At 45.2% G+C, this 21,926-nt stretch overlaps 1 protein-coding gene and 1 long non-coding RNA gene across 2 annotated transcripts in view; one reads left to right on the top strand and one right to left on the bottom strand.

The window, feature by feature from the left end:
• Nucleotides 1-1,525: 1,525 nt before the first annotated feature.
• The window catches only part of LOC144737818 (uncharacterized), a 50,141-nt gene continuing 29,740 nt past the window's right edge, over nucleotides 1,526-21,926 (bottom strand). Inside the window, exons 4-5 of the mRNA XM_078620692.1 lie at nucleotides 1,741-2,349; nucleotides 1,526-1,542 (exon numbers count right to left, since the gene is read on the bottom strand). Coding sequence (XP_078476818.1) covers nucleotides 1,526-1,542; nucleotides 1,741-2,349 — 626 coding nt within the window. The remainder of the gene's footprint in view (nucleotides 1,543-1,740; nucleotides 2,350-21,926) is intronic.
• Nucleotides 8,225-14,835, top strand: LOC144737855 (uncharacterized). Its single transcript, XR_013589087.1, has 3 exons — nucleotides 8,225-8,301; nucleotides 9,904-9,976; nucleotides 12,915-14,835. It is a non-coding gene; the product is annotated as an uncharacterized LOC144737855 (long non-coding RNA).

Genomic DNA, 21,926 nt, shown 5'->3' with positions numbered 1-21,926 from the left:
TCATAGTTTGAAGGTTATATTGTTAGAGTTTATAATGTTAGGGTATACAATGTGAGTTTACAATTTGAGAGTTTGTGGACGTGCCCTGTTCTCGTGGGACCCGACCGGGATTTGTAAATAATTGCTATGATCATGTCTGAGCTGGGATGAGCGACTAATGTTTACTTTGTTTAATCATAACTGTGTGTAGGTTAGTGCCATCGGGGCTTAGTGAATACTACTCATGAATGAACTCATACTTCTTTCGGATAGAAATTTGAAATCGTGTTGGCAGAACAAGTCGACTGCCTTTTCTAGACGAATTGTCATCTTCAAGTGCATTCGTAAATAACTGCTAAAATACACAGCATAGGGAAGGCTGCCCTGTTGGGGAGATGTAGTTTGGGTAAAGCGCTGTGACCGGGTGATGTCACGGATTCTGAAACAATGGAGTTAAACACTCGCTGCTTGGCCCCGTCGACAGCAGCGAAGGCTGTCATATACCGCCCCATTTACGAGTTGGTTGTATAATGTGTATAGTTGAAGGTGCTAGGTGTTGTCTTCTTCTAACAGCTACTAACGTGCGTGTGTTGTCTGTTTTTAGGATTTGTCATTGATGTTGTTCTTTTTATTGCGGCGTTTTTTTGTTGAGTTCTGTCACCTTGAGTGTTGCAGTTTGTTTAATAATTCGTCACGTGAGCGTGGTGTGTTGCTTGTGGGAATTTCTCAGTCACAATTTGTGATTGTTATAATAATTGTTACGATTCATAATATAATGGTTCTAATCAGATTATAATACCTTACCTCCGTTTACAATTATAAACACTAGTTTATAATTTAGTGTTATCGTTTATATTATTACAGTTTACATGTTATAGAGTACAGTTTATCCCCGACATACTTCGGGATTAGGGACTGGTACGTTGATGAAGGATTAACTACGGGGACCTTTCCCCTCAAGGAACACGTGTTCATCGGGTAGACAGACAAGATGCTGCCGGGTAAGGGCACACTTGTGTGACGGAGATCCTCCACCTGAAACTCGCTTAACATGTTTTTGCTAGGAACATTATAAAATAAAGACCGGACAAACATTTGTTAAAAATACGTTTTTATTCATCTGCAATCATTTTTGCGTCAAAACTCGAAGGGAATATTTATTATGTCCTATGTTCACACATTTCCAGTACAATGCAAACCATTTCCGTTCCAGGAATACCAAAGCGTTAAAGTTTCACTCCCCATGATTTCCTTATTAGTTCACCACATGTGTTTAATGCGCGTCTATGTTGAAGTCAAGGCCATATATCCAACGAACGCGTCATTAATGTACATCCTGAAAACCGGCTATCTAAAGTCGATTAATACCAATCAAAAAAAGCTATATACTTGAAAAAAAACCGTTTAAAATGTTGAGTAAAGATGTACCTACAGACGCATTCCAACTTTAGCTCAACAGAAACACTTAACGACCAGTGCTCATCACACCACTTCGGCAAGTAATCCGATAACATTACAAACCACCACTGGGCACGTCAATAAACTCTCACAAAAACTGTAAAACTAAAATGGTCAAAATTACACACAAAAGTTATCATTACGGCTTAAAAGGTATAACCGCATGCAACATTATATTTCACCCCGAGCTCTCGGTTTGATCCTCGAGTCACTCCATTACATCCAGCCATCTCTCGGGATCCAACTGCATGGGATCGAAGGTGGAATCTTCTTCAGAATTCATTGCACCACCTTGAATTTCACCTTTTGATTTCAGCTTCCTATCATTGTGGACCTTCTGATGCCTGTTAAGAGTTGATGACTGTGCAAATGCCTTCCCACACACAGAGCACGGGAATTTCTTCTCGCCCGTGTGTGTTTTCTCATGAGCTTGAAGATGTGATGACCGTGCAAATGACTTCCCACACACAGAGCACAGGAATGGCTTCTCGCCCGTGTGTGTTCTCTCATGGTTTTGAAGAGTTGACGAGTGTGCAAATGTCTTCCCACACACAGAACACAGGAATAGCTTCTCGCCCGTGTGTGTTCTCTGGTGCCTCTGAAGATGTGATGACTTTGCAAATGCCTTCCCACACACAGAGCACAGGAACGGCTTCTCACCCGTGTGTCTTCTCTGATGGTCTTGAAGAGTTGACGAGTGTGCAAATGCCTTCCCACACACAGAGCACAGGAACGGCTTCTCGCCCGTGTGTGTTCTCTGATGACTCTGAAGATGTGATGACAGTGCAAATGTCTTCCCACACACAGGGCACAGGAACAGCTTCTCGCCCGTGTGTGTTCTCTGGTGTCTCTGAAGATGTGATGGTCGTGAAAAGGACTTCCCACACACAGAGCAATTGAATGGCTTCTCGCCTCCGTGTGCGTGGGGCCGTGGAGAGCGTATCTGCTCCATGTGAGCGTAGTAACAGCAGCTGTGTTATCGAGTCAAAAGTACGCTATCGGCCGCAAGGATGTTTAGCGTTGAGTTTTGGATTTTGTTAACTGCTAAAATAAGAACGACACTCGCGTCTAACCCGAGAGGCAAAAAATCCCGTAAATGTGACGACAAACACGTTTAAGAGTTTATCCGCGAAAATAGACACTTACTTTGAGATTCACGGGATATGAAGATGTCGCCACGAACTCTCCCGATGCAAAGTCGCCTAACTGTCGCCATCCATTGTCCTCGATTATAATCCCATACCTCCATTTACGTGATTATACACTATAACAATTAATAGTATTTTACAGAGTTAAAATGGATAGGTTGTAGTTCATAGTTTATAATATTATATACTCTTTGGTTCTAGGCATTTAATAAATCACGACGTTTCAGGCGCAACCAAGCGTCCGTCATGTGGAAAAGCATGGTCTGCTGCTGAGGCAGACTGTTTTAAAAGGTTTGAAATGGGTGTAGACCTCGGGTCATAAAGAAGTGGCCGGGGTTAGTGATGTTCACGTGAGAAATAAGCATGTAACTTTAGAAAAGGAAGAGAGCGTCCTTCTCGAAGAGGGAGTGAAACCCAATGGGTAATATTCTTTTACAGCGTTACAATGGATAGGTTGTAGTTCATAGGTTATAATATTATGTTTCACTATGATAGAGCTTAACATGTGAGAGTCTACAATATCAGAGTTGATCAAATGCGACGATCAAGGGCGTCAAACGGGTGAGTTTGATCCGAGGCTTTAATCAAAGGCGTCATCCCATCACGGACCACCACCTCCCTGTGTGTATAAATTCAAAAGAAGCAACTACAGCAGCAACAACAACAGCAACAACACATTTCGAGGGCAACGCTGCTACTTCTGATTCTGCTGCTTACGCTGCCCGGCTGTTTGTGGCCGGGCACTGCTCTCGCGGGACCGCACACGTCTTTGGAAATGATTGCGATGATCACGTCTGAACTGAGAATTAAGTGACTAAATATTACTTTGTTTAACCATAACTGTATGTAGGTTAATGTCATCATGGCTCAGCGAATACTGCTCATGAATGAACTCACACTGTTTGATGACAGAAATTGTAATCATTTTGGCTGCCCGTGTAGAACAAGTCACCTTCCTTGTCTAGACGCATTCTAAACACAACACTGGATTATACGTGCACCTCTTAACCCCTCCCTCGCATTTACGACTAACGATTTGCATTTGCACGTAACAAACATTAAAACCCATTAAAATGCTAACACGGCCATATTGTTATTCAAAAATTTTAATATGATTCTTGCCCTGTACCCCCCACAGTTCACACATCTAGACCCCCGGTTCGATTGAACAGATAATTTACATACATATCTGTAGAGTGCGATTTTAATACTTATAATGAGATTTAAATACCGTACCTCCGTTTATGGTGCTATAAATTATAAAACCAGTTGATATTTTTGTTGTCGTTTAATGTTTAGTGTTATTGTTTATAGTGTTATCAATTTGCATGTTTTAAGTACAGGTGATTCCCGGTATACTTCGGTATTCTGGACCTGAACGTTGCGAAACGATTCATAACGAGGACCTTTCCCCACCAGAGCGCAAGCCGCCAATGAAAAGAACACGGGCCGGCGAGAACACGTGCTTCCATGGGCAGTGGGGGACAGGGCATGGTGTATTGCCTACAGGTGCCACCGGGTATGTCCCCCAAGTTGCTCTGCCCATGGCGGGGTCAGGTAAAGGTCATAGAGGTGGGTGATGTAAAGACAGTGCATCAACTAAGGGACAAGTGGTGACAACAAGATAGAGAGAGTTCGAGAAGGGAAGGCGAGACCAAGTGTGGGCGGAGGTTCACGCCGAGAATGAGAGAGGGGGAGGAACGAGGTTTGGGGCTGTGTTGGCTGGTTGCTGTCTCGTCGTCGTCGTTGCTATATCGTGACGCCTGGGGTCTGAAACCGCGTTAAAGGCTAAATAAAAGAACCCTCTGCAGTCTGAGTACGGAGTCATTACAATTGTAATGATTCATTATTTCACGGGCTAATATTGGGTTTGTGCGATTATTTTACATATTCATACTGAATATTGTTATTTGATTCCATTTTGATGGAACATTCATCCATTAGTGGACAGCTTGATATTAATACCACCAAAATGTTATTCAAATAATTGTAATCCCATCCTGATCCTGCACCTTCCGTTTCACATATCCCACCCTTGGTTCGCACGTCCATATTACATGCATACATGTTACATACAGACATTACATTCATGCATATTACATACATACATGTTACATACTCACGAGTGTGAAGCTAAGAATTCGAATGAGATTCGAATATCACAATTCAATGTACGGTGTTCTAATCTGTAATACTAGCTTATGATGTTATTTTATAGCGTTATAATGTATCGCTCATAGCTTACATTGTTAGAGTTCACAACATCATAGTTAACTATAACACTTGTTTGTAGTGTTATTTTAAAGCGTTACAATGTATAGCTCATAGTTTAAAGGTTATATTGTTAGAGTTTATAATGTTAGAGTATGCAATGTGAGTTTACAATTTGAGAGTTTGTGGACGTGCCCTATTCTCGTGGGACCCGACACGGATTTGGAAATAATTGGTATGATCATGTTTGAGCTGGGATGAGCGACTAATGTTTACTTTGATTAATCATAACTGTGTGTAGGTTAGTGCCATCGGGGCATAGTGAATACTGCTCATGAATGAACTTTCGGATATAAATTGAAATCATGTTGGTAGAACAAGTCGCATGCCTTTTCTAGACGAATTGTTATCTTCAAGTGCGTCCGTAAATATAGTGCTAAAATACACAGCATAGTGATGGTTGCCTTGTTGGGGAGATGTAGTTTGGCTAAGGCACTGTGACCGTGTGATGACACGGATTCTGAAACAATGGAGTTAAACACTCGCTGCTTGGCCCCGTCGACAGCAGCGAAGGCTGTCATATACCGCCCCATTTACGAGTTGGCTGTTTGGGGCTGTATAATGTGTTTAGTTGAAGGTGCTAGGTGTTGTTTTCTTCTAACAGCTACTAACGTGCGTGTGTTGTCTGTTTTTAGGATTTGGCCATTGATGTTGTTCTTTTTATTGGGCGTTTTTTTGTTGAGTTCTGTCACTTGAGTGTTGCAGTTTGTTTAAGAATTCGTCACGTGAGCGTGGTGTTTTGATTGTGGGATTTAGTTTTTGTCACAATTTGTGATTCTTATAATAATTGTAACGATTCATAATCTCATGAGTTTATGATTCTGTGCGTGTATTTATACAAATATATTCCGTCTTTTGTTATTCGATTACATATAGCAGTGAAAATCGTGATTGTAATATGACCATGTTGTAATTGTAATAATTGTATCCGATCCTTGCATGTACACTATACATACATATTAGCGATTCTTATACGACTCTAATGCTTCTAATGATATTATAATACCTACTAATACACTAGTTTATAATCGTTTAAAGTTTAGTGTTATCGTTTATAGTATTAGTTTACATGTTATAGAGTACAGTTTATCCCCGACATACTTAGGGATTAGGGACTGGTACGTTGATGAAGGATTAACTACGGGGACCTTTCCCCTCAAGGAACACGTGTTAATCGGGTAGACAGCCAAGATGCTGCCAGTTAAGGGCACACTTGTGTGACGGAGATCCTCCACCTGAAATTCTCTTAACATGTTTTTTCTAGGAACATTATAAAATAAAGACCGGACAAACATTTGTTAAAAATACGTTTTTATTCATCTGCAATCATTTTTACGTCAAAACTCGAAGGGAATATTTATTACGTCCTATGCTCCAGTACAATGCAAACTATTTCCGTTCCAGGAATACCAAAGCGTTAAAATATAATTCCCCATGATTTCCTTATTAGTTCACCACATGTGTTCACTGTGCGTCTATGTTGAAGTCAAGGCCATATATCCAACGAACGCGTCATCAATGTACATCCTGAAAACCGGCTATCTAAAGCCGATTAATACCAATCAAAAAAAGCTATATACTTGAAAAAAAACCGTTTAAAATGTTGAGTAAAGATGTACCTACAGACGCATTCCAACTTTAGCTCAACAGGAACACTTAACGACTACAATTGAACCCTCTCACAACCAGTGCTCTTCACACCACTTCGGCAAGTAATCCGATAACATTACAAACCACCACTGTGCACGTCATTAAACTCTAAAAAAAACTGTAAAACTAAAATTACACACAAAAGTACTCGATACGGCTTAATAGGTATAGCCACATGACATAATATTTTTTCAGTCACTCCGAGCTCTCTGGTTGACTCTCGAGCCACTCCATTACATCCAGCCATCTCTCGGGATCCAACTGCATGGGATCGAAGGTGGAAACTTCTTCAGGACTCATTGCAGCACCTTGAATTTCAGCTTTTGATTTCAACAAACTACAACATCAGCTAGTTGCTCTAAAACTAGTCCTAAATCCTGCCAAATCCTGCCAAAACCAAGGTGCTATGCTTCTCACCAGGACTAAAGCGGGAAGTTATTTTCCCCAAATTACATTCCTTAAATAATGATCAAATAGAGCAAGTTAAGATCTATAAGTATCTTGGGATCATCCTGGATTCAAAACTGAATTTTGAAGATCACATTGATTATATTGGGAAAAAGACAAAAATTAAAATTGGTTTTCTATATCGACACAAGCACTGCTTCCCCCCTATGTTCCGTTTGGAATTGATTAAAGCTACCATACTGCCTCTACTTGATTACTGTGACATTGTTTATAAATCAGCCCCAAGTACTGTACTGAAGAAGCTTGACTCAATGTATCACTCGGCCTTAAGATTTGCATTGAACTGCCCATATAGGACTCACCACTGTGACCTCTACATTGGGTCAAACTTAACATCTCTGAATGTTCGACGGCTTGTGCACCAGATCTTATTTATTCATGATGTACTTGCAAAAGAATCTGCAGATTACCTGCTGGATCTCATCTCTGTTTCAAAGAACAAATTTGACCTAAGGTCTACACTCATTTACCAGCTTAATATTCCCTATTGCCGTACATATACTGGAGGAAGGGCCTTTGCTATTGATGCCCCCAGGGTCTGGAATACTGTTGCCAATAAATTGAAACTTGAGTCACTACCTATGAGATCTTCACTCAAAACTGCTCTAGAGGAGTTGTACACCCCTAGCTGCCAGTGCTATTCAGTGACCTAAAGTAAAATGTTTCGCTCCGGATGATCGCTACAAAGTATGACCTGTGTTTTGATTTAGTGTGCTGATCTTAAAGGTGGAGTGACTCATGCAGCCAGCTATGGCTGCAGGGTTTTGGTAGTACATGTTGTTTATGCCATTTATTGTGAAAATTCTGTCACAGTTCCTATGATTGCTTTTTCATTGCTTTCATGGCTTTATTTTGGTGATTTCGAAAAGTGTATTGGTTTAGCCATGTTTGTTTGTTGTAGTACAGAGTTAGACTGATGGCCTTAATTTAAGCTGTCTTGTGGTTGTTGTTGTTGTTGTTTGACTTGCATCCCACTGGGATTTTTGCACACAGCGTTGGTGTACGGTGTTTTTTCTGCAATATTTTGCTGTCTTTTCTTGGATTTTCTGTTTGCACTTAGTCACATATTCACTTTAAGATGTTTTTTTGTTCATGTTTTTGTTTTTTGTTTGTTGCGGTTGCACCCGATTCAAGAGCTGAATGGCTCACAGGGCTATACCTAATAAATGAACTTGAACTTGAACTCGTATGGGCTGGACTCATTAACATAATTTATTCAAGTTAAGACCCGCTCATTGCGGAAGGGGAGTGTTTTGTACCCAAGAAGTGACGTCACGGCCTGCTGCCGCGTGGCTGTTGCATCTCCGCGCGTGAACTGAAATCCGAGGTGAGAAATTCTCATCGCGGTTGTGGTGGTGGTTGTGGTGATGGTTGTGGTGATGGTGGATGTGGTGGTGGTGGTAGTGGTGGTAGTGGTGGTGGTAGTGGTGGTGGTTGTGGTGGTTGTGGTGGTGGTTGTGGTGGTGGTTGTTGTGGTGGTTGTTGTGGTGGTTGTTGTGGTGGTTGTAGTGGTGGTTGTAGTGGTGGTGGTTGTGGTGGTGATTGTGGTTGTTGTTGTTTACCGAGGTAGAGCCTCACTCTCGTAGGGATGTCAATTGAGTAGCAGCGAGCATGGAAGCGATGTCCAGGTTGGAACTTTACAACGCGGGGCCTTGCCTCCTGCCCTCGCCTGATCGCGTTTGCTTCAATTCTCTCGCTTAGTTTAGCAATCTGTGGAAGAACGTAATCTCCCAGGCTATGCGTTCATTGTGTGTTGACCGACTCTCTGTGTTGCATTGCATTACATTTCCAAATTTTACGAAGTTTGTTTGATTAAGTGTGCTCTCTCTGTGTCCTCTACTGCAGTCACCAAACCTCCAAATATCTCATTGACACAAGGCCATAATTATAATATGTTAGAATAATTATTATATATTATAATAATTCTTATAATCAAATATGCCCCTCCAATTTATTGCTATAAAAATCTTCTTTAAAAGTAATAGTTGCGATGCTATGTTAATAAAAACAACAATTTGCTAAACCTTGGCCACGAAATCTGGACTTGTCTTCATATAACAATGCATAGATTTATGTTTATGTGATTGCGTTGTACTTTATGAATCCCTAATCTCTGCCATTACATACTATGAAACAAGAAAAGGTTAATAAAAAAACACAGCAATGTAATACAATATACTATTACACATTATTGTATCAAATAAAAAAAATTCCATCCCATGTGTTAGTGAATTTTTAAAAATATTTTAGGGAGGAAATGGCAGGAAATGAGTTTTCAAATATAGATATTTTTCTAGTGGGGGACCCTTGACCCCCTGTATGATTTGATCCCCCCCCAATGTTGACTCCATGGCTACGGCCTTGCATTGACATGCTAATTTCTCTACCCCCCCCTCTCTCTCTACCCCCCCCCCCTCTCTATTTAAGACCTCGACACAGAAGCATTGTTTCTCTGTGTGCCTATGTGTGTCTCTCTCTGTCTCTCTGTCATCTCTCTCTGTGTGTCTCTGTGTCATCTCTCTCTGTGTGTCTATGTGTGTGTGTCTCTCTCGGTGTGTCTATGTGTGTGTGTCATCTCTCTCTGTTCATGTGTCTCCGTGTCGGTGTTTCATCTCTCTCAAATTGATAAATCTTTGGAAGAACGTAATCAACCAGGTGGGGTGTTGACTGTTATGTTAGCCGACTCTCGGTGTTGTATTGCAATACATTTATGAGTTTACTAGGTTTTTTTCCTCTTTCATTTGTACCTAATGATGATTGCTTGTGTTGCAATCGAAACGTCGTATGCTATTATTATTTTTTTATACATTACTTTACTGAAAGAACCAAAGAGTATCTTGCTTACGTTTTAATTTCTCTTCACCTGGCTCGCTACTTTGTAACTTTGTTTTATTTTAAATATTCACAGTTTTTTTTCATTTTTTACCAGGCCACGCCCGCTTCAGCTGCTGTACCGCTCTTGTTTTCAGAAGCGACCTGCCCACAACAACAATAACAACAAGGTGGGGCTTGTCAACAGCGTTGCGGTGGTCACTCTAGACGCGTGGCGGTGTTCACTCTAGACGCGTGGCGGTGTTCACTCTAGACGCGTGGCGGTGTTCACTTTCGACGCGTGGCGGTGTTCACTCTGGACGCGTGGCGGTGTTCACTCTGGACGCGTGGCGGTGTTCACTCTGGACGCGTGGCGGTGTTCACTCTGGACGCGTGGCGGTGTTCACTCTGGACGCGTGGCGGTGTTCACTCTGGACGCGTGGCGGTGTTCACTCTGGACGCGTGGCGGTGTTCACTCTGGACGCGTGGCGGTGTTCACTCTGGACGCGTGGCGGTGTTCACTCTGGACGCGTGGCGGTGTTCACTCTGGACGCGTGGCGGTGTTCACTCTGGACGCGTGGCGGTGTTCACTCTGGACGCGTGGCGGTGTTCACTCTGGATGCGTGGCGGTGTTCACTCTGGACGCGTGGCGGTGTTCACTCTGGACGCGTGGCGGGTAAACCGGGGGATCCGGAGGGAAATCCCCATGACCACAGAGAGAGAGACACGCAGCCTCGGCTGTGTTGATTGATCCTCAATTATTTACTTGGTGGAGTGAGGAAGCATTAATACTGAGCAGGTGATTGTGGCCAGGCGTGGGTCTGGACACACCACCACCTGTGAACTATGCCAGTGCGTGACAGTGGTGGAGGAAGTGGGGGTGGAGTGGCACGTGCCCCCCCAATGGTCCGATCGAAATCACTAATTTCGATGGGATCATTGGGGTTTATTAGTAACATGCTTCACTACGTGGCTTCGCCCGGGACTTGGATTCTTGTCTTGGATTAATTTCATATTCCCTTTTATTTCATTGTAAAATCCTGAAAAAAATGTATGCTTGCAAGAAAGAAAAAAGCCTAAACAAATCAGTTTAACTAAATCGGATGTTTTTCACTGCAGGAAATTCAACCTTAACCCACTTCGACGTAAGGTCGATTTTGCAACTCGGGAAGGGAATGACGTGGCAAGCTGAAAATAGTCACGTTCACTTAGACATTCCAGACAGCATAAGTTGTGCAAATTTAATGATGCTAGAGCTCAGCGTTGGAGAGTTTTTGGTGCTTCACACAAACAAACAGATGTAATTTCTGCTTCATATTTAAGATAGCAGTTGTACCTGTTCTTCACACGGATATGTATTGAAACTCCGAGAAGCGAATGACTTCATCGTCCAGGAGCGACGCGCCACCTAAAATCTCCCAGCACGCTGTTAACAGCTCGAGAAGTACGGCGCACGAAGAGCCATATGGTAGGGGTAAGCATTGCAGAGCGCTTAACTCAGGTGTGTTGCGGGTTGACGCCACACACTTCATGGTCATTTCCCCCCCCCCCCCCCCCCCCAAAATACAAACGTCTATTTTTATACTTTTTTCATTGTGTACAGTATGGAACCTACCCACATGACAAATTTCAAGTGTGTTGCATTTTGGGAAGTATGCTAAACATTTCGAACAGTCACAAACACATATCCACACATTTCCCTTTTATATATAGACTAGCTTTACTACCCGGCTTCGCCCGGGACTTGGATTCTTATCTTGGATTAAAACACGGCCTACGCGGAGTGTTGGGGGGGGGATGCGTGACGTTAGCAGGTACACTGCGTAACGCTGCCGCATGTGGGTGACATCACCGATATGACATCACCGCTCACTTGCGTGCAAAATATATGCATTATTGCGCCCCCCCCCCCCCCAAAATACAAAAGTCTATTTTTATACTTTTTGCATTGTGTCCAGTCTGGAAGCTACCCACATGCCAAATTTCAATTTTGTTGCATGTCGGGAAGTATGCTGAACATTTCGAACAGACACACATTCACAAATTTCCCTTTTATATATAGATATCCATAATTGCGCCCCCCCCCAAAATATATAAAAGCCTATTTTTATACTTTTTGCATTGTGTACAGTTTGGAAACTACCCACGTGACAAATTTCAAGTTTGTTGTATGTCGGGAAGTATGCTAAACATTTAGAACAGTCACATTCACAAATTTCCTTTTTATATATATATAGATGAATCAGCATTTTGCGACCCCCACTGCCACCGTGTGGAATATTATTACGTGCTAGGGACTCTATGAGATGATAGGACAACAGTCCATGTCCATAATTGGCAATAAGTAACGGCAAAGCTGTTACAATCAACTTGCAGAATTGTGCGCAGTTGCATATCCAGTACACGACTTCAGCGAGCGCGATGCCGATCACACGCGTGAAATAAAAATCAAGGGACAAGTCCTTACTTAATAACAACTCCTACGATTTTTCATTGCTGGAGGGGTTGCCCCCTCTACCTGAAAATCCTGGCTCCGCCTCTGAGTGTGTGACAGTGTCAAGTTTGTATTTGCAGTAAAGTCAATTAACTCTATTGAGCACGGGGGTTATATAAAAACAATAGTTTTTTTGTTTTCCTCTGGAACTCTTTGTAAGAATGGAGTCAGGAAGTTATCACAGCACACGTGCAGCTGAAGTCGGAACTGTTCATCACAGCAATCAAGGACATCTGTGCCTGGCTTTACACCTCTTAGTTGCGATTGAACATTAATTTATGCATTTGTGCATAACACAAATAGTATTATTTTCAACATCCTTTTCTATGTCAGCTGAATTTAGCTTTCATAAATATTCCTTTTAAAGTCAGACACCCAAAATTGTGTGCTCGGAGTTTTGGGTTAACATTCATTTTGAAGATACGAGGGCTTCCAGGCATGTTTATAACCATTTGCCCTCTCATTGTGTGCCATAACAGCCCGTGTGATGAATTTGGGACACTTTTACAACTATATCATGAATCTATGAATACGTATTGGTGTGTAAGTCACGTGTGACTGTGTATATATGCATTCCGCTGTGCCTCGATACTGACGTGTACAAGGTGTGGATTTTCTTTTTTTTCTGTCTGCAGCTGCCGCTTCCTCTGCAGATTTGGTCTGATGGAGCAAAGGCACTCAGCGCAGCTCGGTGCAAAAAGGCGGCAATGCGACTGGTGTGCATACAGCACGAATAATCCTGGAAATTTGACACGGCACCAGAGAACTCACACAGGAGAGAAACCCTTCAAGTGCAGTGTGTGTGGGAAGGCGTTTGCACAGTCATCTACTCTTGTAGAACACCAGAGAACCCACACGGGAGAGAAACCCTTCAAGTGCGGTGTGTGTGAGAAGGATTTTGCACAGTCATCAAATTTTCATGTACACCAGAGAACACACACGGGAAAGAAACCCTTCAAGTGCGGTGTGTGTGAGAAGGATTTTGCACAGTCATCAAATCTTCATGTACACCAGAGAACACATACGGGAGAGAAACCATTCAAGTGCAGTGTGTGTGGGAAGGCGTTTGTACAGTCACCACATCTTCAAAAACACCAGAGAACTCACAAGCATCAGAAGATCCACCAGGAGTGGAGTCTGAAATCAGCTTGTGAAAGTCAAAGTGCTGCAATGAGCCCATCCCTCATGAAACAAGAACCGGAAGAAAATCCGAGCTCGAACACTTTTAAAGGTATCGAGGTGAAATATGAGGAGGTGAAGGTGAAATGTGAAGAAGTGATGGTGAATAGTGAAGAAGTGATGGTGAAGATTGAAGAAGTGATGGTGAAGAGTGAAGAAGTGATGGTGAAGATTGAAGAAGTGAAGGTAAAATGTGAAGATGAAGATTCAATTCCAAAATCGGACCTTCACATCGATGGAGGCAACGTGAAGCAGGAGGAGAATTCTGACTGAGGCAGAGCGAGGCAACTCCCAGCAGTTTGTGGAAGTGGAGGTGTGGGTGGACTTCCTCCGAGACAATACAAAGTCAAATGGAGACCCGGTAGATGTGTAAGCTTGAGACGATGTCGCTCCAATAGATGCACCTTTGTCACCGGCCTTTAATGACAAGAATGTGAAGTTGAACACTCGGTTCCTAGGTTCAACCTGCAGGGTAAGAGCGGCCAGTCTTTGTGGGCCTGTGTGTTGGGTAGATTTCTAACTAGGAGCGAGAGCCAATAAGCTCCCAAGCATTCACTGTTATAAATTGCATTTATATGGTGCTTACTTAATCGCCTCGGCAACTCGGAGTTTTGTATCGTATCTCGTTTCAAACACTCGAAGAGCACCCCCAAGTAGCAGCTGCCCCTGTGTGGCACAAGGTGGTGGCCCTGCACCGGCCTGCATGTAGACAAGAGCCCGTCAGTAGAGGGCGATGGTTGATGTGGCACCTTGGTTGTGAAGTTTATAGGTAATGTTTCTAATTTGCTCAATTTTGACCCAGACACCAGCATTCGTTTTGAATGGCGCAATAGTATTAGTTAAAATGATTGTCAATAATTTAGAATGATTACTTGTCTGATGGTGTGCGCACATGTAACATTTTGTCTATAAGGGTCAAACATTGAATAAGTGATGTTAGGACAAAGTTTGTGTTTTGCAAGTAACCTGTACAGATCACTCGGGTGAGACTCATTGTTTTTGTGATACAGGTCAAAGGGTACTTTTGTGTTTTCAGGAAGCGTCTGCCTCTGGAGCAACTCATTGTCTTTTAAATAGTGAGCACGCTCGGATCATTAATCAGTTACAAGGCATACCAATTAAAAGTTACACGAAAAGGAGGAACATTCTCTACAACACGAATTATAATTTTGTATTATGTGTTGACATACATTTTGTCGAATTAGGACGAGAAATGGTCCTTGCTGATTGTAAAGTGACGAAAAAAATTGCACACGAGCGACGCATCCACGCAAGCTCCCGATGCTCCGTTTTGAAGTTTGAAAATGAAACAACTTTGAATTGCATTATGTTTTGAATTACATAAATGTACTTCATTAAAAGCTTATTCATTGAAAACGATATTTCGTGTGAATTTTCTCTCGTCGTGAAGTAGATCGCCTTGCTGGGAGTTCAGTTTGATGCGGACTTTCACCTGTTTGGGATCGCGGGATCGAGATGAGGCGACACAGAGCTGGCCGTGCGATAAGACCGCCGTCTGCAGATAGATTCCAACGCGATCGAACGTCTGTCCCTGCCCCTCCGTCGTTCATGCAGGGGGCACGTAGGTTTGCAGCGCCCCCTGCATGAAAGCGACGGAACGTGCAGCGTTCGTCACGAAGTTGTGCGTAAGCGCCATAACAAGGCGCTGTAAGCTGACCTGCCACCACGGGCACTGGTCAACAGGGAGCAGGCGAGAGAGAGTGAGGTGCGTAGGGGTCGACCAAAGGTTAAACCCCCGGCCCCCCACCGTGACCGGAGACTAACACCCCTGACCCCCCACTCGTCCCTAAGGCCCATTAAGATCTTTCAGAAGGTTCTGGGACGGGGGGGGGGGGGTCAGGAGGGAAGGGGTGATCCCGACCTGGGGATAAAAGGCCGGCCCTCTGGACGGACCGGGCAGTGTTCACCAACTCAAGCCTGAGGACATCCGAAGACCTGAAGACTGGAACAGCACCCGGGGACCCTCAACTGAGGCTCTTGTTAGAGCCGGGTTGTAGCGGACCCGAGGTGAGCTCAGACACTCTGGGACCCTCCCCCAGCTCTAGCCAGAGCCGGGTTGTAGCGGACCAGAGGTGAGCTCCAGTACCCTGGCTGGGACGGGTCGTCCAGTCTTCCCTTAACGCCGGGCTAAGGGACCCGTGGGTGGCAGAGCCCGGAGTGTGCAGGCTGCGATAGAAACGAGGCTGTCACTCCCGTAGGCTATCGGGTGGAAGGGGTCGTACCCCTTCGTGTTTCAGTCGTGTGTAGAGCCGAGTTCGAAAGAGTTATCTTAAACAACTACGCTGGTTTGGTCGTCTGCGTGCGTATCTGGACGTTAATTTATTTACGGACCCGCCCAAACAGCTAGCTCTGATTCGTCGATAAAAATTAATAAAACAGCCGGCAAAAAGCCACAGCTCACTTTCATTCGACAAATATAAATAAATAAACCTGCCGCACAACAGAGTCTCTTCGGTCAACAATTGCACCTACTTTCACGCAACACCATATTCACAGTGATGGTCGCAACGCAAAATCTACTGTAGGTACAGTGTTGCTGTTGCACCCGCCGAACACTGCGTTTTGGTGGCGATATCTCCCCAACGAAGAACGTCCGCGGCTGCAACCAAGAACCCTCCACTAATCAGATAGCCACATACATTTTCAATTCCAGAACTTTCAATAAAATCTGTTCATTATTGGTGGGGTTCGCTTCGACGGCCCATGCAGTGGACAAAACTGACTACTCTTTCGTACGCAGCTCCATCAATATTGCGCCCATTCCCTTGAAACCACTGTGCTTAATCTTTCATTGGGCCGAAACAAGTGTGTGCAAAGTGGCCCTGCACAGTTCCCCGCCCTACATATCAAACCAGCGCTCGAGAAATTATGTCGGTGTTGCCTTCAATCTCATTGGACTAATTCATTATCCCTTACATTTAATTGCCTCAAAGTGGGCTGCTTGCTTTGTGGCGGCAGCACGCGTCAGTCAGTCAGTCGTCCATTTCCAAACAAGCAGAAGCACACAGAAGGTAAGCGCTGTGTGATAGCATAGGTCTGCCAAGGTCTGCGCCGCAGTGCTGCAGTGCACTGTGGGCGCAGACCCTGCGCTGTGTGAGTGTGGTGTGTATGCAAGTGTGCGAATGGTAGTTACGCTAATATTATGTATATTTATGTAAAAAATGGGTGCTGCGTGCTGCGATTAGTGGAGTCCCCAAACAACTTTACCTGACGAGTAGGCAGGGGTCGCTATACAGTGAGTCTTAGCGGACTGAGCTGGCAGCTTCACCTGCCGGGACCACGGCCAGTTGCGTAGCGCCCCCTACAGTTTCGCCCATGGGTCAATACCCCCATGGGGCAACCCAGCTGACTGTTTGATGGGTACAATGGGTACTTTTCGGTTTATCCGGCTTATTACCATTATTATGTATTGACGTTGATCACGTCTCCGTGGACGGCTTGCTGTCTACTTCGGTTGTGTAATTCAGATGTTGTGCATGCTGCTGCTGGTAAGGGCATGTGTTGCGTAATATGCAGCATGTGTCCGCGTATCATTTTTGCCACGGATGCAGTTGGCGTTGCTGTACATTTATCATGTTTTGGAGTGTCAATCCCATGCACTTTGAAATGTAATAAACTGTCTAAAAAGGTTGCAGCCCGGACCCCACCGCTGTTACTCTCTGGCCGTTGCACAAGCCATATCGGAATTTGCGACATGCTAAAACAATGAGTCCAGTGTAAAACCACCCGGGTAACTCCCAGGATCAAAATGGGCATTGGAAAGTGATCGCTTTATTGAGATGATTATGGTACTACCACAGGGTATTGTGAACGGTTCAGTAGGAGGAGAGGTCTGGATTTATAAGTATCACAGTACCGGTAAGAAGCGCCGGGTGGGGGATGCCCTCCACTGGGGTACAAATTCTGTCATTATTAGTATACGATCATGCAATGTTTCTATCTGCAAGCTGTCATAACTCAAACGATCCCCGTTATTGTTCGATTGAGAAATGGAGTGACCCACACCTCTGATACCATATGTGAGGAACCCAAAAATCTGATGCATGCGTAAAACACCCACAATGGGAATACGTAAACGTCAAAACACCAACAAAATACATTTTAATATAAGAAAAAAATAGGTGGCCCCATAACGGATCTGTCTGTGTGTGTACATACAGACGGAAGATGCAGGGGCTAACCTGTGTGCGATCGGAACGGTGCATTTTCTGACCAATGTCACTGTGGATGGCGCACACGCTGACGCACACCGGAGCTGTGTCTTTGCGATGCAAGGGCATGGTGGATGGTGGAGCGCATATGAATGGTGCGTTACGAATAAAATTAAACAAAACAAACCGCTGGAAGCAGCCATGCGAGCAGGATACCTTGAGAGCGATCGCGAATGGGTTGCGTGTCTGGAAGAAGCCTCGCTCTTTCAGATGCCGTACCAGCTTCTTCAACTCTTCGCTACCATTCTGCTGTATTCCATGCCAGCAGATACCAAGGCTCTCTGGGATAAATTCTATGACGAATTGGCTCGCGATTACGAGTACCAGTACCGCCAGCTGACCAACAAAGAAGATATGCTAAATCTTCTTGGTTCTTTCGCTAAAGTCACGTACAAGAGAAGTTATACAATAAAAAAAATTAAACATAATAAAATAATTCTCACGACGTTTCGGCCACAACGCAAGCCGCCGTCCTCAGGTGAAAACCAGGTCTGTCGAGGCGACAGCGTCTGAATGAAACAGCACACGTGCTTGGAGCATATAGATAAGCTGGGTTGGAAGGGGGGGAAAGGGCGCCTTGACAAAAGAATTTGCATATCAAGAGCAAGTTAGCATATTTATGGAAAATGCAGGTATGTGATTAGTACTACTTATGCCCGTGCATTATGCAGGATTAGCAGCATCAAAGGGAGGGGATATGGGATATGCAGGTATGTGATTAGTACTACTTATACCCGTGCATTATGCTGGATTAGCAGCATCAAAGAAAATAAAAGAAATGGTAAAGTGCAAGACCCTTCACAGCCTCCACGAGTTCCTCACGGCAGGTGGGATGGCTCTGTCGGACTTTGACGACCTCCCGCAGCTTTCCGAGTACCCACACTTGGTCTTGGACTCGCTGCTTGAGAAAAACCATATCCGCCGCGAATTGGACACGAAGGACTTCCCATTTCGACTTCGGCGCAAACAGTTCCCCATTGTCCCAGCCTTCGCCCTGACAGCTCACTCTGATTCGATGAAAATTAAACAGCCGGAAGAGAGCGAAAGCTCACTTTGATTCGATAAAAATAAATAAATAAAACAGCCGCCTGTCAGCAAAAGCATAGGTCTGCCAAGGTCTGCGCCGCAGTGGTGCAGTGCACTGTGGGCGCAGACCCTGCGCTGTGTGAGTGTGGTGTGTATGCAAGTGTGCGAATGGTAGTTACGGTAATATTACGTTTATTTATGTAAAAAATGGGTGCTGCGTGCTGCGATTAGTGGAGTCTCCAAACAACTTTACCTTACGAGTAGGCAGGGCTCGCTATACGCTGAGTCTTCGCGGACTGAGCTGCCAGCTTCACCTGCCGGGACCACGGCCAGTTGCGTAGCGCCCCCTACAGTTTCGGGAGTTCCGCCCATGGCTCAATACCCCCATGGGGCAACCGAGCTCACTGTTTGATGGGTACAATGGTTACGTTTCGCTTCATCCGGCTTATTACCATTTAGATATATTGACGTTGATCACGTCTCCATGGACGGCATAACACCGACAAATCACATTTTCGAAGTAAAAAAACAGGTGGCCCCATAGCGGATCTGTTTGTGTACATACAGGCGGAGGATGCAGGGGCCAACCTGTGTGCGACCGGAACGGTGCCATTGCTGACCAATGTCACTGTGGCTGGCGCACACGCTCACGCACACCGGAGCTGTGTCTTTGCAATGCAAGGGCATGGTGGATGGTGGAGCGCATATGGATGGTGCGTTACGAATTAAATCAAAAATAACAAACCGCTGCATCTGTAAGTGTGCCAGTGTGCGCTTATGGTGGATAGTGGTGCGTGCGGAAGTGAGGGTCATCTTTGGGTAAAAAAAACACTGAACGCGCAAGAACATAGCTGGCGGTCGCGTAGGGACTTGGTAGCGAGCAGGGTAGAGGCACTGCGTGTATTATATATGTCGTCACAACGTTTGTGCGTCAGTCGGGGGGGACTTTATCTGCCAGTACCCGTGCGCAACAGTACAGCGATATATATTCTACAGTGCTTCAGATGTCACGGACTGAGAGGCAACGCGGTTTACATAGGCTTTCTGTCTAACGCGTCACGTTTGTGTACGCAGACTTCCAGATATCTGACCACAGCCACCACCATTACTACAAGCACTGGTCGTGGAACACGGAGAGGGTGCCTAAGCTGCTCAACTATTTCATACTCCATCTCCCCACAAGGTCCACGAAATTCTCAGTTTTTTTTTAAATGAACGTATGTTTTTCAAATCATATGAAATGCAATTATGTTATAATATGTCCATAATCAACGATTTTTGGGTTTAGATCGCGTTATTTATAAATGTGTCGTAACCCTCCACCACCCGACACGGCCAATCAGTAAAAATGTGTCACGTTGACAAAAGACAAATAGTTCACTGCTTTAGCCCACCGGTGTGTTGAAGCCACAACATTTACAATTTGAGTACGACGTTTCGCTGGTAATTGCATCCAGCATCATCGGGCAATTCGCCAGAATGGTGAATTGCCCGATGATGCTGGATGATGCTGGATGCAATTACCAGCGAAACGTCGTACTCAAATTGTAAATGTTGTGGCTTCAACACACCGGTGGGCTAAAGCAGTGAACTATTTGTCTTTTGTCAACGTGACACATTTTTACTGATTGGCCGTGTCGGGTGGTGGAGGGTTACGACACATTTATAAATAACGCGATCTAAACCCAAAAATCGTTGATTATGAATGACATTGGTCGCGAAAGCCTACGTGTTAAACCGTTATAATATGTGATTGTTATACACTTTATCTGTTTACATACCGTATATAGCTATTCGATTCAATTAACATGACATTCATACAACAGTGGACAGTTTGATTCTAATACGACTACAGTGGGATTTTAATAATTGTAATGAGATTCAAATCTTGCATATCCTACCCCCGGTTCGCATTCACTTAACATGCATATGACCACAGTGTGATTCTAACATTATCACAGTGCAATTGTAATGCGGGCGTAAGCGACCTTCCGGATGTGACGTCACGAGGAGGCGGAGCCAGGTGACGTGGGTGAAAGGTTGGGGTCCTTAAGCGGGTAAACCGGAAAGAGAAGTCAGTCGGGTTGTGAATGGAAAAGGGTGAGGCCACGAGGGCGAATGAGAGGAGGGGGGCACCGCCGGCGAGCGGGAGCCGACCCCAGAGTACAGCCAGGAAGGCTGTGTGTTAGAGGCAGCGGTGTGGCTGCAGAGAGTCGCAGGAGCGACGAAGAGAGAGAAGAGTACAGCCAGGAAGGCTGTGTGTTAGAGGCAGCGGTGTGGCTGCAGAGAGTCGCAGGAGCGACACAAGAGAGAGAGACAGCACGAGTCTGTCAGAGCGCTGCGGAGTAAGCAGGAGCGAGAAGAGCAGCAGCGATTACAGCCAAGGGGGCTGAGAGTGAGTAACAGCAGCGGAGCTGCTGTGGGGCTGCAAGAGCGACAAAGAACAGCAGCGGGGCTGCTGATGGTGACTGGAGTGACTTCGGAACCAGCACTGAGAGTATAAGAGAGACAGCCGTGTGGGAATGCAGTACGGACCAAATAAAGGACACTGAGCCAGAGATCGTGGTCAAGTCTTTTATTACACTGGTGTCAGAAGTGAAACGGCTTGTCAAGACGGCTCGGAAGAAAGAATATTCCTGTGCCATCATCTGCTACATCATCCGACTTACGATTGAGACAGATGGCGCAGCTGGAGACCTGGAAAATCGTGCTGGCGAAACCGTGTGAGCTCACCACGCCGACGACGGCAGTGGGGAGAGCCGATGGTGGTCTGCAGGCCGACGCCTTGCCTGCGCTGCCAGCGCCATCTGCCACGCGGCACGAAGACGCCATCTTGGGCGTGGCAGGGGAGAAACGGCGGGAAGCCGCCATCTTGTCTTCACCGCGGCGGGGAGACGCCGCCATCTTCAACATCGCGGCGGAGAGGCAGCCTTGCGCTGCCATCTGGAGGTGCCGCGGGGAGAGCAGCCTGCTGTGAGCTGCTGTTTTGCGAGGGGGAGCTGCGAGGAGAGGACGACGACGCTACAGCTGCTGGGGCGGGAGCTCTCCCGTCCTGGCTCGGGTGCGTGACAACGGAGCAGTCAAGTCGCCGAACGAGTTCTGCGAGACGACTCAAGTTGCCGCCCTGCCGTCCTCTTCTTGCTGCAGCCCCGGGCGGGTCGTAACGATACGCAACCGGCCTTTACACACACCTCACCCATCTTTCGAGGG

This window comes from Lampetra planeri, chromosome 74 (genome assembly GCF_965212315.1).
Source record: "Lampetra planeri chromosome 74, kcLamPlan1.2.h2, whole genome shotgun sequence".
Lineage (NCBI taxonomy): Eukaryota > Metazoa > Chordata > Hyperoartia > Petromyzontiformes > Petromyzontidae > Lampetra > Lampetra planeri.
This window is presented reverse-complemented; position numbering and strand designations above follow the sequence as displayed.